The following is a 14,898-nucleotide window of genomic DNA, read 5'->3' as shown; positions in this document are numbered from 1 at the left end:
GAGTACTCGTTAATTCCTCCCTGTTCTGCTTGTGGGATGACCTCATTATTTAGTGGAAATGCTCAGATTGGGAAATCAGGAATTTTCCAGGCTCTTTTCCAATCACAGCTTCACCTACAGTTCTGTGGGGATGCTGTGCTGCCTTTTCCCGCTCACAGTGACGTGGCGCCAGGACAAAGTGTCCCAGGATTCAGCACAGCCCCTCCATGTATGATACACAGGATTCCTGGCAATCTGGGAATTCCCTTGCTTTCCCTGCAGCTTTGGCCCTGCACAGTCACCCCTCACCTTTGGAACGGCCCCGTGCAGGGGTGCACGATCCCATTTTGGCAGGTCAGGCTCCCTTTTCCTCAGCAGAGCCCGCCCTGCTGGAGGGGGCCCGCGGGTGCAGCACATTCCCGGAGCGCTGGGGCTGTCCGGGAGGGAGGGAAGTTAATTCCCAACCCGTGTTTGTGTGCAGTGACACCACGCGTGCTCGGTTATTGCACCTCTCCTCCTTCCCGCTCAGCCAGTGGCGTGTGCAGTGCCTGCTGGCTTCGCCTCACTGCTGCTGGCAAACAGTGCCAGGAAAAAAACAACTCCGTGCCCTTGCAAACAAGCACGAGCCGTTCCTGGCACAGCCACCCGGGTCACTGAGCCTCTCCCGGTCCTAGAGCCCGCTGGCCCGGGCTCCACGGGGATGGGCCCAGCTACAGCACCAGCTCTCAACCCAGGCTTGCCCCATCTGCGACACCACCGAGAGCAGGGGGTGCAAGCAGGGGGACAGCCTGGCCCTGGCCCAGCCACTGTTTGCCATGCTGGATGCTGAACTGGCCATGGGCACGTGTGAGGTGGTGGAAGCCCGTTGGCAAATAAACCCTGTGACGAGGTGGAAAACTCAGAGGGTTTATGAGAAAGTGATTCCCAGCAGCTCCTAGCTGGCAATGCCAAACTGGCACACTGCATCCCCATGCTCACTCGAGGGAAGTGCATGAAACTCTGTCAAGGGAGGTTTAGATTGGGTATTAGGAAAATATTCTTTACCCAGAAAGTAGTTGAGCCCTGGAACAGGCTCCCCAAGGAAGTGGTCACTGCACCAAGCCAGGCTAAGGAAGTTTTTGGACAACACACTCAAGGACGTGGCGTGCTTTTTGGAGTTGTCTTGAGCAGGTTCAGGAGCCTCATGCGATGACCCTTGTGGGTCTCTTCCAACTCAGGGTGTTCTGTAATTCACCCCTCCCGGGAGGCCATCTGAGCACTCCAGCCCCACGGGGGCTGCCCAGCGCCATCCCACTCTCCAGTGGGGTGCTGGAACAGTCTCATCCTCAGGGACAGCCCCGTGCACCCCACAGGCACCCCTGCGGTGGGGGCACCGCTGCACCATAGCGCTGGACACACGGGGCAGCGCCACGGGGCTGTCCCAGGCATGCAGGGCGCGGCGGCAGTGCCGTGCCACTGCTGTCACCCCCACACCCCGCGCATTCCAGCGTCTCGGTGCCCCGGAGCGCAGCACCCTGCCGGGGACGGGGCGTGCAGGAGGGACACCCCGGCCTCCCGGACCGGGCTGGGAGCGGGGGTGGGGGGTCGGGTCCGTGACCCGGGTAAGCACCGCACGGCACGGCTACGCGGTGAGCACGGCCCGGGGGTAGGGCACGGTGCCCGGTGAGCACGGCCCCGGGGTGCGCACTGCCCTCGAGTGAGCACGGCACGGCACCGCCCCCGGTGAGCACGGCCCGAGGGCGAGCATAGCCCCGGGGTGAGCACGGCATGGCCCGGCCCCCGCTGAGCACGGCCCCGGGCTGAGCACGGCCCCGGGCTGAGCACGGCACGGCACGGCACCACCCCCTGTGAGCACGGCCCCGGTGCCGGCGGCCCCGCTGCACCGTGCGCAGCGCCAGCACCGCCCCGCGTCCTGCCCCATAAATAGCGACCGACCGGCGCTACTCTGTACCGCTGCTACCCCCGCCGAATCGAGCCGAGCTAGACTGAGCTAAACCAAGCCGAGCCGAGCCGAGCCATGGACCCCCAGGACTGCACGTGTGCCGCCGGTAAGTGCCCCGTCGTGTCCCGGCCGCCTCCCGCCTGGCTCCCGGCTGCCCGACTCCGGCTGAGCCCGCTCTCCTTCCCTCGCTCTCCAGGTGACTCCTGCTCCTGCGCAGGGTCCTGCAAGTGCAAGAACTGCCGCTGCCGGAGCTGCCGCAAGAGTGAGTGCGGGGCCCGGCCTTGTTTTTGGGACATCCTTGGGCACCTCTCTGTTCCATCGGGAAACTTCTTGTACTGTGGGGCTCCCTGGGCACCTCGCTGCCCCATAGGGCAACCCCTCCATGCCCTGTGGGATCCACGGACACCTTCCTGTTCCACAAGGGAGCTCTTTCTTGCTCTGTCGGACCCATTGGGGACTTCCCAACTCTTACCCTGTAGACAACCCCTCTTGCCGTGTTAAACTCTGTATGGAGAGCCCATCACTCCCTCTCTTGCCCTCTTGGACCTTCATGGGATCCCTCCCTCTTCCCCTGGCCCATTGCAACACACACTCACCCTCCCCTCTGGGGGGCTGCCCCCACCCTGTAGGACCCTCATGGAGACCTCCAGCCCATTGGGATCCTAATGGAGAGCTCCAACCCATTGGGATCATCAGCCCTGCTCATGCAGAGGTGGTGTTCCCCACTCTCCATCGGGTCCCCCTGCCTCACAGAGCCCCAGTCCCTTGCACCTACCTCCTAACTCTTGTGTCCCCCCCAGGTTGCTGCTCCTGCTGCCCTGCGAGCTGCAGCAACTGCGCCAAGGGCTGCGTGTGCAAGGAGCCGACGAGCAGCAAGTGCAGCTGCTGCCACTGAGCCGCTCGGTCTGCCTGTAAATAGTCGGCACGCTTCGGGGACGGGGGGTGGGGGGCACACAAAAGCCTATTTTTTTGGTTTTGTTTTTCTTCTTTTGTATTTTCTGTACCAGTGGTGAAACTGGATGGAAATAAAGGAGTTTTTCTGGAGGTATGAGTGCTGCTGTGGGGATGGGTTGGAGGCTGAGCTTTTTTGCTGCTTAGGACACCTGTGTGGGAATTGTTGAATTGTCGCTGTGGGGTGGGAGAGGGCTGCTCACAAACATCCCATGTCCTTCCCTAAGTGGGCTCTGCACCTTCCTTGAGGAAAAGGAGCTTCACAGGGCATGGGATGGACCTCATCCTACATGTGGAGTAGGTGTGGGCATCTTTAAGATGTTGGTCTCCCAGGGAGGATGGGTGATGGGTGACACACCCAGAGGTGTGGGCAAACAAAGGAACGAGGGGCTCTAGTCCCCTCCAGCCTTTCCTTGGCCTCATGGCAGGTGCCTCTGCACCATGTTAGGGGCTTCCTTTGGGTGAAAGATCATGTGGGAGCAAGCAAGGTGGGTGTGCTGGCAAGATGCCTGCCCTGAGCTGCTGCTGGAGAGCACTTGGACAAATTCTAGTGGGGACAAACTTCCCTTCTTCAAGAGCTCATGCTTTGCAAACCCCAATCCATTGCAGAGCAGATCCATCCCCAAAGGGACACTTTCCCTGCAGCCTCCCCATGCCAAATACCTGCAGCTACAGTGCCTGGCTCCTGCTGTGGGCGAAACCTCCAAGCACTTTTTTCCAGCTCGTTTTTGGGAAGCACCTTGCTTAAAGCTGCAAAGACCTCCAGATGCAGGAGGGCAGGTAACCATAGCCATGAATGCAGTGCTTGGCTGTCTGGATTTGGGGTGGCTGCTGGGATGGGGGAGGGAGGGCTGTGGGAAGATGCATGGGACGTGTTTTGCTTCCGAAAGTCTCTACCAAGTGGAAGAGTCACTTTTATTGCACCTGCCTGCCCATACACGTCCACTGGGTGTGCCCCACCACAGATGTAAGTTCCCAGCCATGCTGCCCTCACCCCTTTTGTGCCTCTTTGGGCAATGGGGCAGCTCTGCCTGGCAGGAAAATCTCCTGCAGACCTTGCTGACAAGGCACCAGGGACAAGATAAATTTAAAACCCAGCAAACCTGGTCACTTGGGTACCCATGCAGTCCTTTCTGTTAGGCTGGGTGGCACAAGGCGGAGTGTGCACAGTGGGAGCATGGCAATACCAGTTCCCAGGGGTGTTTCAGGCATCCAGGGATGTTTCAGGCATCCAGGATGATCCAGGCTCACCCTTTCCCCAAAGTCTGCCCGGCTTCAGCACATGGCTCTCCAGAGGGTGCCCAGACTGCTCAGCATCCAGCTTTGCCAGTGAGAAAGGCAACACCTAGCTCAGCACCCATTTGCTTTTTAAATGTGCTGCCTTATTGCATCAGTGTGTCTTTGCCTAAGCAGCCTCCCAGCGCTGCTTGTTGCAACAGAGGTGTAGAGCTGGAAATGGGTTTTAAGGGTCTGCCCTGCCCTAAATACATTGTAAAAACAATCCCATGGGAAGACGCTTTGCTGGGAAAGAAGCCTGGCATGGCTCTGCTGCTGGAGCCATATGAAACAGGGCTGCGACCCCGGCCACGGCAGCGGAGGGGCTGCAGACAGAGCCCCCGGGGCCAGAGCCCGCATCCTGCAGCACAAACAACGCCGGGCTCGGATGGGGCTTCCCCTGGCAGGAAGCGCCCCAGGCATCAACCGCTCCCAGCAGCGTGCCAGGGTGGGATGTGGGCACACACTCCTGCACCCTGCCAGCCACACACAGCGCCCTGCCTGCTCCTGCCACCGCCTGTGCCTGTCTGGCAGAGACCCCCAGCCCTGGTGCCCTTTCTCGCCTCCCAGGAGGGATCTGGGGCAAGGAAAGCCACAGGAGCAGCGGAATGAGCTGGTCAGGGATGTATCCAGTGTCTGCCTTTGCCTGTAGCTGCTCTCAGGGAGTTGTGCAGGGGCTTTCTGGTCCTCTCAAGAATATTTTCTATTTTAAAAAAAAAGCACTTTTTGATGAAGCAGGAAGTGCTCTCTGCCTGTGGTCAGCTCTGTATAGTGGGAGGGTGAGGGGAGTCTTTGCTTGATCCAAGAAGACACTGATGTGCATTATCCAGCCCAGCCAAGAAAAGCCCAGCTCAGTTTGCCGAGGTGGTTTGAGGTGACCACGATCCCTCCATGGCACCCAGGGGGTCCTGGGTGCACTCCCAGACCAGCAGCCCTGCAGCTGCCATGGGGCTGCATGCGGTTCTGCTTTTTGTGGCTGTGTGTGAATCCCAGGGGGATGGTGGATGTCCGTGACCCTGCGTGGCGCTGACACACACCATGTGCGGGAGGGACACGTGCCCGTGCAGAAAGGATGTGCGCCCTGTGAAGAGGAGGGATGCGCTGTGTGCAGAGGAGACGGCAGGAACCGTGTGACAGGAACCTCTGTGCCGAGGGGACATCGCCCGGTGCCGAGGGGACAAGCGCTGTGTGCAGAGGGGACATCGCCTGTGCCGAGGGGACAGACGCTGAGTGCAGAGGGGACATCGCCTGTGCCGAGGGGACAGGCGCTGTGTGCAGAGGGGACATCGCCTGTGCCGAGGGGACAGACGCTGAGTGCAGAGGGGACATCGCCCTGTGCGAGGGGACAGACGCTGTGTGCAGAAGGGACGTGCACCCAGAGCAGAGCAAACACACCTGGTGCAGAGGTGACAGGCACGTGTGCACAGGGGAAATAGCACCCTGCCCTCAGGGGACGTGCACCCGGGGCAGAGGGAAAACGTACCCAGTGCCAGGGGGAAAATACAGAGTCACAGAATTGTTGGAAAGGTTGGAAAACCCCTCTAAGGTCATGAGTTCGGCTATACCCCAGCGCCGCCAAGCCCACCCCTAAACCGAGTGACACATGTACATGTTTCTTAAATCGCTCCAGGGCTGGTGACTCCCCTGCTTTCCTGGGCAGCCTGTTCCAGTGCTTGACAACATTTTCAGTGATGCATTTTGACTAGCATCCAGTCTAAAACCCCTGGCACAGAGATGGGATGCTGTGCTCCTGGGATGGGCACCCAGAACGGAGGGTAGAGGGGACAGCACCCTGCACATCCTGGACAGGGAACAGGGACGCTGTGCGCTCAGTGTAGAGGGACGAGCATCCACAGAGGGGACAGCACCCCTTGTCCCCGTGCAGAGGACCCGGGTCCCGCCCCCGAAGCGGTTCTGCCAGGCGGCTCCGCTCCCGGTGCCGCCGAGCCCTTGCACGGGGATCTGCTGCCACCTGCCTGCCCGCAGCGCCGCCGCCCGCCCGGCCCCGCTCCCTACCTGTCCCTGCCTGTCCCCGCCGCCCTCGGTCCCTGCCTGGCTCTGCCCTTTCCCGGTCCCGGCCCCTCAGGACGGCTGTTCCCACATCCCGCCCCGGAGGGCACCAGCGCCGGTCCCCGGGCGCACCAGGACTCTCCTCGCTCTGGAAAGATGCCCCGGGAGCCTGGAAGGGCTCAGCGAGAGCTGGGGTGGCACGGCCATCCTACCAGGACACCCATCCCATGAGGACTCCCATCACACCAGGACAAACGTCCCACCAAGGCATCTTGCCTACCAGGGCATCCTGCCGGGGACAAGTGCTGCCCTCAAACTGAAGCGACAGCCAGGAATGTACCCCGACCCCCTGCACGCTCTTGCCGATTAGAAGGAGTGGCTGCAGTCGGTGCCAGCGCTGCCTCTGGTCTGTGAACTGCTTTTTACAAGGGGAAATTTGGAAATAGAGACGGTATTAATTGGAAAATCTGTTCAGCTTTGAAGGTTTGATGGGTGATGTTTCATAACAGCAGCAAGGTCCAGGCATCATCTCTTACACAGGCAGGCTGACACCTTGTGGGTCCATGAAATTCCCCGTTCTCAGGTTTTGTCCAACAAATCCTTTGTCACTGGCAATATCTGTTTTAGGGCCATCGTGTGTGTGCCCAAACGGGACCAAGCACAGAGAATCCCTATAGACCCCCAGGACACCATTGTACAGGTGATGGTGTGAGTACCTGCTGGCTGTGAGTTTGTTGTGTATTTGGCCATAGGAGGCAAAACGGGCATGAGTTCGTTATCCGCATTTTACCTCCCACTGAATCAGCTCACAGACGAGGTTTGCCAGCAAGAGTCAGCGCTTACTAAGAAGGGAGAGCGGAAATAGAGAGGAACAACCCCATGCACGTTATTTCCGTTTAGTATATCGCTTATTTCGCCGATTTCGGCGCGGGCAGGCGGGACGCAGCCTCGATCCCTCGGTCTCCGGAGGCAGCCGTGCCCCCGCCCCGCCCCGCCCCGCCCCGCCCCGCCCCGCCCCGCCCCGCCCCGCCCCGCCCCGCCCCGCCCCGCCCCGCCCCGCCCCGCCCCCCATTCGCTCCGCCCCCCTCCTCCGAGCGCCTCAATAAAGTTGTTCTCGCGAGGGGGCGGGAACCGGCACGCTGCGGAGCGCGGCGGCTGGGCCAATAGAAGCGCGGGAAGCCGGGACGCGGGGGGGCTCGGCCAATGGGAGCGCGGGAAAGGGCGAGCGGGCAACCAATGGGGGCGCGCGGCGCGGGCACGGCGGGCGCGGCGGGCGGCGCGGAGCGCAGGTGAGGTGAGGGCGCCGTGCGGGCGGGCCGGGGTTCCCCGTCCTTCCGCCTCTTTCCCCGCTTCTCCCCCGCCTCGGGTGCTCGCTGCCTGCTTCCCTCCGCATCCGGAGCTCCCGGCAGTTGTCCCCAGCCCATGGCTTCCTCTGTGGCCCGTGCAGGCCGCTGCGGCGGGAGGCTGGCCGGGAGCGCTCCGGGCCGCCTCGTGGGCCCTGCCGGGGCTGCCCGAAGCTGCCGCTGTCAATAACCCGCGCTGAGGCGGCGGGGCCGGTGAGGGGGCGCCAGGAGGGGCCGCTCCGCTCTGCCCAGCGGGTTTGTGTGCTGGCGGCGGCGCCGAGCCTCGCTGTACGAGGGGAGTTTGGTGTTTAAGCGAAGTGCAGTGTTGGTGCTCAGGGAGCAGCAGCTGCTTGTCTGGGAAGGTTTCCGGAGAACGGGTTTGTGTATATGTGTGTGCCTTGGTGTCTGTTTCGAGTTCTGTGCGTGGGGGTTGTTCTTCCCCACCGTGGGTTTGCTGGTTGGTTCCTTGGAATTCCTAGAATGTTTAGGGGTTGGAAGGGACTTCAAAGCTTATCTAGTTTCACCCCTGCTCCCGTGGGCAGGGATACCTTCTGCTAGACCAGGATGCTCAAGGCGTTATCCAACCTGGCATGATGAACAGTGGCAGGGACGGGACAGTCACAGCCTCGCAGGGCAGCGTGTGCCAGAGCCTCACCACCGTCACAGTAAAGGATGTCTTCCTAAATTTCCTCTCTTTCAGTGTTTATCTATTATTCCTTGTCCTATCACTACAGTTCTGATAAAAGAACCCCTCTCTGGTTTTGCTGTAGGACCCTTTCAGATACTGGAAGAATTTATGAACAGTGAGTGGAAGAGCTGGAATTAAAGTCTGGGTGCAAAGAAGAGCTGCTTCTCTTCTCCTGCAATTTGGTCATGCTGGTCTGGGGACAGCAGTAATGGCATGGAGAGCTAAGATGATAGTGAGACAGGAACACCAGTTCTTATTTACTTTAGTGCTATTTCACTTATGTTGTGTCTTCAAAAGTTTTCCTACTCCTTGGGAAAACTTACAAAGAGAAAAAGCTTAAAACTGCTTGGAAGAATGTACGTGATTCTGTCATCTAAATCCATAAAGTTTCTGTGGTGCACCTAAGACAGGAAATTCAGTGAGGGGGCAGGATATGAGTTTTCATGCAAGGAACTTAAAATACTGAACCAAATGCTCTATTTAATGAGGGTCAATTTGCCATCCTGTGAAGTTATTTCCCTGCTGAATTGAGTGCTTAAAATAAAGGCTAAGTGTTTGGAAAAGAGGGAACATGGTAATATGGCAAAACTGCCAGCTGAGTCAGTTAATTCAGAGCAGTGGGGACTTGAGACCATTATGAATTTATAGCAGATAAGAGTGTGCTAGTGTGTTTTGGTAGAAATCACTTCAAATTCCTTCAGGTCCATTTTTTATAATGAACAGTGTAGAGAAGTGTTGTGTGCCCTTCCTTGTTCTTTCTTACAGTGCAAGTAACCCAATGTTACTGCCTTTACAACTTTGAAAAAACCTATTTTTGTTCACCATACCTACTGTAAGGGCTCTCTGGGAGCATAAGAAGATTGGAGTTTTGCATATCTACCTACAGATGAGATGAAGAAGAAAATATGCAGGCTGGATGGCTTTCTGTAGGAGGCAGAGAAGCATTAATGGATCAGTGCTAGAAGAAACAAGAGTATTGTTTCAAAGGTTGTTGTGTGATTTATTCAGGATTTTCCTGCATCTGCCTTTTGTTGCAGGGGGAACAGGCTGTTGTACCAGCTGGGGTACCAAATTTAGCCTGAAGCTTTTAGGTATTTTTAAGGTGGCCTGTTTTGATTTTATCTGGGTTTAGTGTAGTTAGGGTGTGAAGCTTTCCCTGTTAGGTTTGATAAACCTTATTGTGTTTTAGGGACAAGGGGATGGTGTGCTGAAAGTGTGCAGCAGATATTTGGGTTGTACAGTTGCCCACCTGCTCTTTGATGATCATATCTGTGTTTCTCACTCACTTCCCCTGTCTGTAACATGGAGATTACATTGCTGCCTTGTTCTCTGAAATGTCTGGATGTCTGCTTAGGCCATGTGCCATGTGGGAGCTGGGTATTATTGCTGCTGCTCAGACAGAATTCCCCAGGCCTGCAAAATGGACCTTTTACTTATTCATGTTTAGCTTAGCAGACAGAAGCTCTCTCTAGCAGCCCAGGCTTGGAGCCTGTCAAAAAAGCACTTTTTACTCAGATCTTGGCTGTAGGACGTAGAGCATTGCTGGCTTGCTCTTACTGCTTGTGCTCTTGTGTTTTCTTTCCACAAGAGGCTGATCCTGACTCATCAGACTGGGTCCCTTGAGCACTTTGAGGTGGGAGCCTCTTTGAGAAGCCAACACTGGATTTCTTCCTTTTTCTTCCCTGTTTTGAAGAATCTTTCTGTAACTTGTGGAATTCTTGCTCCATCAGCTACTCTGAATGTAGTGGGTGAGGCTTTCCTTCTCCTGTGACATCTTTCCTTCTTTTTCCCAGAGCACTGGAAAAACTTAATTTTTTACTGTTTCTCAAAGTTAATTGGTTAGTTGACACAAACCCAGTGTGTCAATGTGTGAAGTACAGCAGGTACTTGCACGTGCATTGGAGTATTTCAGCTTGGTGTATTTCTGAATCAAGTACAGTAAAATGTTCATCATGGCCGTATTTGGGGTAGAATAGCTACAGTTTTCTTCCTAAGATAGCATTTCATTGCTCTTGAGGAGTTTTTAGTGGTTTTCAGGTAAGAAATAATCAACTATAATCAGTCTGAATAGACTTAAGAAACCTGTCATCTTTTCTGTTTTCTTTGTGGCTCAAACTTAGTCAGTTTGTACAATATATAGTGCTTATGTGTGGTTTTAAATGTTGGGGAAATGAAACTGGGGTTTAATGGAATAGTGGTCTAATGCAGCAACTTCTATTGATAAGTCATCAAAGTTGTTTTACAGAGGAGCTTTTTCAGTCCTGGCTTTTAGCCCAAGGTCAGTCTGGTCTCACTGAAGTTAATACAATTTCTGAAGTATTTTCTTTCTCTTAGGTGTTGGTTGTTGCTCCTTCCCCAGCCAGACATGAAAATCTGCCATCACTGGTTGCTGTGGAAGCAGTTTCCATCTTGCACAGCAGCATGAAGAGTCAGACTGCAGACTCTTGAATGCAGTCAGTTCTGCCAGGGTGGAGACAAAGTTGTTTGTGCTGTTAGGAATATATGAATATTCAGTCTAAATGTTTGAATTCTGTCATTTAGAAAAAGCTGTTTAGTGTTGACTCTCTGAGTTTTGAGATGTCGCTTCCAGTGCTTGGTTATAATCACAGGTACTTCAACTTGCTCCAAAATAATCAGTTTATTCCCTATTTGCTGAATTTAGTTCAGTCTCCCAGAGTTATTGCAATTGTCCTACACAACTTATGTGACAGACCTTACATGGTATTAACAGGGTGTGCAGGTAAAAGGTGCAGGTTTGGCTGCAGTTCTGTAGCACTGATTTTTTGTGCTTTTGGTTTCAGCAGTCTGAGAAGTTGGTGCTTCTTACACTCCCAGCTTTTTATCTTGGTAATGAAAAGAGGAAGTGAACCAGATGGGATCAAATCCAGCTGATGTCTGTGTTGTTCTCACAGTCACTGCTCCTGGAGGATCTCAGCAGTCTCTGAGTGTGCAGGAGTGTGGCTGTTCTGGTCAGTGTTTGCCAACAGAGGCTGTTCCTGGCAGGGCTGCATCTGAGTTATTGCAAGTAAACACTGGGAAGATGTTCTGTACTGCATTGCAGGGCATGAAACTGCTGATTCCCACCCTGCTCCTCCCTGTTCACTCCATCTCGGGGGCACACTGATCTTTCAAACAGATCCGGTCTCTGCTATCTCACCTGATTAACAACTCATTGCAAACACAATCGTTCCCTCCCCCAGCTTTCCTCAAGTGTGTGGGGAGTGCTTCTGAAATTCTCCATTCCTGGATGCTGCTGTTAGGGTTTGTCCTGGCACCCAGGCAGGAGGATTCTGTCTCAATCTGCATATGTCTGAATGAATCATCATGCAGTGCTTTTAAATCATTTGTCCAGACAGAGAAAGTGCTGCTACTGCTGCTGGTAGTAGTATTTGGGAATGGTGGTGAGACCCAGACCCTGAAGAATGTTCAAATTCTACTGTAAAATTGCTTTGGTGTGATTGAGGAGTACAAAGAAATACTTGAATTGCAGGCTATTGTTGATTTGTAAAAATCCCTGTTTTCTTCTTAGGGGGCTTCCTTGAACCAGATAGTCTTCACTGATTTTACTTTTGAGTAAATGATAAACAGTGGGAGTTAATGCTTGTCATCTGATTTCTCTTATTTCATCCCAGGCCCTCTGGGTTTGGGTGCAAAAGCTATGAGAGAGGGACTGTACTGAAGATTTCCATCTCTGTGGCACCATTCAGCACCACAGATGTCTGTGGTCTTCTGTGGCTTTACAGAGGTGCCTGATGTTCATTGCTTGTAGCTGGTTTAGCTGCAAACCATGATTTGGTGTGTGAAACTGAGGTTTTGGGTTTCATATTTTGTTAATGTGGACACCATTGCAGTTTCATGTCTTTTTCCATAGTGACCCAAGCATGAATGCTTTTGTCCTTTCTGTAAAAATAACAGGCTCCATTCTGAATTTGGAACTGCATGATGCATTTAATGCATCTTCTGTTACAGCCCTTGCCTTGTGCTCTAACTTCTTTAATTATTTTGTCACTGAGTCAATGCAAGAAATTCTCACACTGGTAAAACTTCCTGCAGGCATTGAATTTAGACACAGCTCTTATAAACTGGAAGAACATGAACTTATTTCCTTTGGCTGGGGGTTAATGACATATGGAGCAACACATTTTAACAGCCAGCTAGTTATGGCTGTCTATGTGCATCTGTAGCTTGACTGTTTTGCTGCTAATTTAACTTCATGTTTTTGTGTGTTTTCAGCCCACACATATTCCTATGGTTGCACATGTGTGCATCTTTCTTCATAATATATGAGTACAGAATCATAGAATGGGAAGGAACCCATAAGGATCACAGAGTCCAGTGCTCCAAGCAATCTGTCCATGTGTGTACGTGTGACAGTGTTCACAGGGGTCTTAGGATGAGGGAAGAGATGAGGATCTGACTCCATGTGTCAGAAGGCCTGATTTATTATTTTATATATATTATATTAAAACTATACTAAAAAAATAGAAGAAAGGACTTCATCAGAAGGCTAGCAAAGAATAGAATAAGAAGGAATGAATAACAAAGGCTTGTGGCTTGGGAGCCAGCTGACTGTGATTGGCCATTAATTAGAAACAACTCTTTGAGACCAATCCCAGATGCACCTGCTGCATTTCACAGCAGCAGATAATCATTGTTTACATTTTGTTCCTGAGGCCTGTCAGCTTCTCAGGAGGAAAAAATCCTAAGGAAAGGATTTTTCATAGAACATGTCTGTGACATGTATGCAAGTAGTTTATAGCTAAATAAACACCAAATTCTTCACAGGGACTTCTCTGCTTTCACCCTCCTTTGTTTTAAGGGAAAATATGAACTGTGATATGACATCTGCATCCCACTTCTGACAGGTCCATAGCCTGTAGTCTTACAAGGGAAAGCTCTCTGAGACCACTTGAAAAGATTTCCTTGATGTTTAATGCCTGGGGAGGATAGAGAGTATATCCAGTTGGAGAAGACCTGCTCTTGCTGCTCTGTCTGTGACCCCACAGGCAGAGAAACTGTTTATAGCTGAGCAAGAATTCCCTTTTTCCCTGAAGGTTTCTGTGTGCCTCGAGCAAAACCTGCAGCCGAGATGGACACGGACGGCTTTGGGGAGCTGCTGCAGCAGGCAGAGCAGCTGGCAGCCGAGACTGAGGGGATCTCAGAGCTGCCTCACGTGGAGCGGAACCTGCAGGAGATCCAGCAGGCCGGGGAGCGGCTGCGCTCGCGCACCCTGACCCGCACCTCGCAGGAGACCGCCGACGTCAAGGCGTGAGTACGGAGCGCTGGGGACTCTATGGGCCTGGTGGTGTTCAACATGGGGGGAGTCCTGCTGGGAGAAAATAAATATAGTATAGAAAGTCATCTTGCCCTAAGGAGTTGCAGCTGGGCCAGTTAGCAAAGATTTAGGAACAGGCCTGACTCTGACCCGCACCTCATAGGAGACCGCCGGCATCAAGGCGTGAGTATGGAGTGCTGGGGACGCTTATGGGTCTGGTGTTCAATGTAGGGGGGAGTCCTGCTGGGGGAAATAGAATATAAGAAAATAAAGATAGTGTAGAAAGTAATCTCACCCCTAAGGAGTTACAGCTGGGCCAGTTATCAAAGATTAGGAACAGGCCTGATTTCAACAGGCCCCAGCTGTATCCAATGAGAAGAAGAGTGCTGTAAAAGAGTGGGGTGGCTGGGTGAGAAGGGAGCTGGAGTCAGTTGGCTGCTTTGTGAAGAAGAAAGAGTCAGTGCTCTGAGGAGCAGCCCACAAGAAAACACCAAGAAGGTATGAAACTTTTGTGATAAGGAGACAACAGCACGGAACCCCTAATAATAAGAGAACAACAGAATGACTGCAAAACTTGTGTTCTGGTTTTTTTCTTCCAACCTTTCTCCTGCTTCCAAAAAACAACAGGATAGTTGAAGGGTTTATCTGAGGAGCTACTGTTCTTGATTTCGGATGCTAAAGCTAAAAAGTGCAGTACCTTGTTCTGGCTGTTGCTGTAGATGTTTACCAGCACGGTGTACATTTTTTTCTGTTTGGAAGGGCTTGGCAGCTCTGCAGCACTGCAGTGGAACAGCAGAAAGACTCCAGCAGAGCTGAGGTGTTTACATAGACACATAGGGCTGTTCAAAGTTTGGTTCTGTGCAGTTTTTGTGACACGTCTGGGAGCACTGTCTGTACGTGGCAAGCTGACCTAAATATTGGCAATGAGTCTGGGCTTAGAGTTCTGTCTGTTCAATGCTAATTTCATATCCGTACAATTTCTTCCTTACAGATCAGTTCTTCTTGGGTCTAGAGGGCTTGATATATCCCACATTTCTCAGAGGCTTGAGAGTCTAAGTGCAGCCACTACATTTGAGCCTCTTGAACCTGTGAAGGACACTGACATCCAGGTAGGGAAATTTCTGACATGTGAATTACACTGCCCTTGCCACTGCTGTTCCTGTTTTGTGGTGCAGAGCTGTTCTAAGGCTTCTGTGGAGATCATCTTGCTCTCTGTTTAATTCACTGGCTAGAGAAAATGTAGAGGGGAGATGCTGCTTTGAATGCTGAAAGATGTTTGAATGAGAAGCAGCATTAAGTGCCAAGATAACAGAAGTATTTTAAGTTTCAAATTCTTGCTGAAATCAAGAAGAACTAGGTACATAACTCCCTTTGCGGACCTGTCTCTGTTGGCCTTGCAAGCCTAAATTGTGCAGGGATACCTCTGTCATAGTTT

General features: G+C 53.1%; 1 protein-coding gene across 3 annotated transcripts in view; it reads left to right on the top strand.

Annotated features, from left to right (window-relative positions):
- The first annotated feature begins 7,422 nt into the window (after positions 1-7,422).
- Positions 7,423-14,898, top strand: part of NUP93 (nucleoporin 93) — a 79,259-nt gene continuing 71,783 nt past the window's right edge. The window contains exons 1-3 of one of the 3 annotated variants that reach the window (XM_054296171.1): positions 7,423-7,446; positions 13,243-13,456; positions 14,455-14,572. In XM_054296171.1, the coding sequence (XP_054152146.1) occupies positions 13,278-13,456; positions 14,455-14,572 (297 nt within the window). In that variant the 5' untranslated portion in view covers positions 7,423-7,446; positions 13,243-13,277. Of the gene's footprint in view, positions 7,447-7,532; positions 7,884-13,242; positions 13,457-14,454; positions 14,573-14,898 lie in introns of those variants that run through there. The other 2 variants (XM_054296172.1, XM_054296170.1) reach the window with 2 other exon arrangements.

The sequence above is a fragment of the Melozone crissalis genome, unplaced genomic scaffold, assembly GCF_028551555.1.
Source record: "Melozone crissalis strain CALT ecotype California unplaced genomic scaffold, PUWL_Pcris_2 ptg000007l_1, whole genome shotgun sequence".
Classification (NCBI taxonomy): Eukaryota; Metazoa; Chordata; class Aves; order Passeriformes; family Passerellidae; genus Melozone; species Melozone crissalis.
Note: the sequence above shows the minus strand (reverse complement) of the source record. Positions and strands in the feature narration are given on the sequence as shown.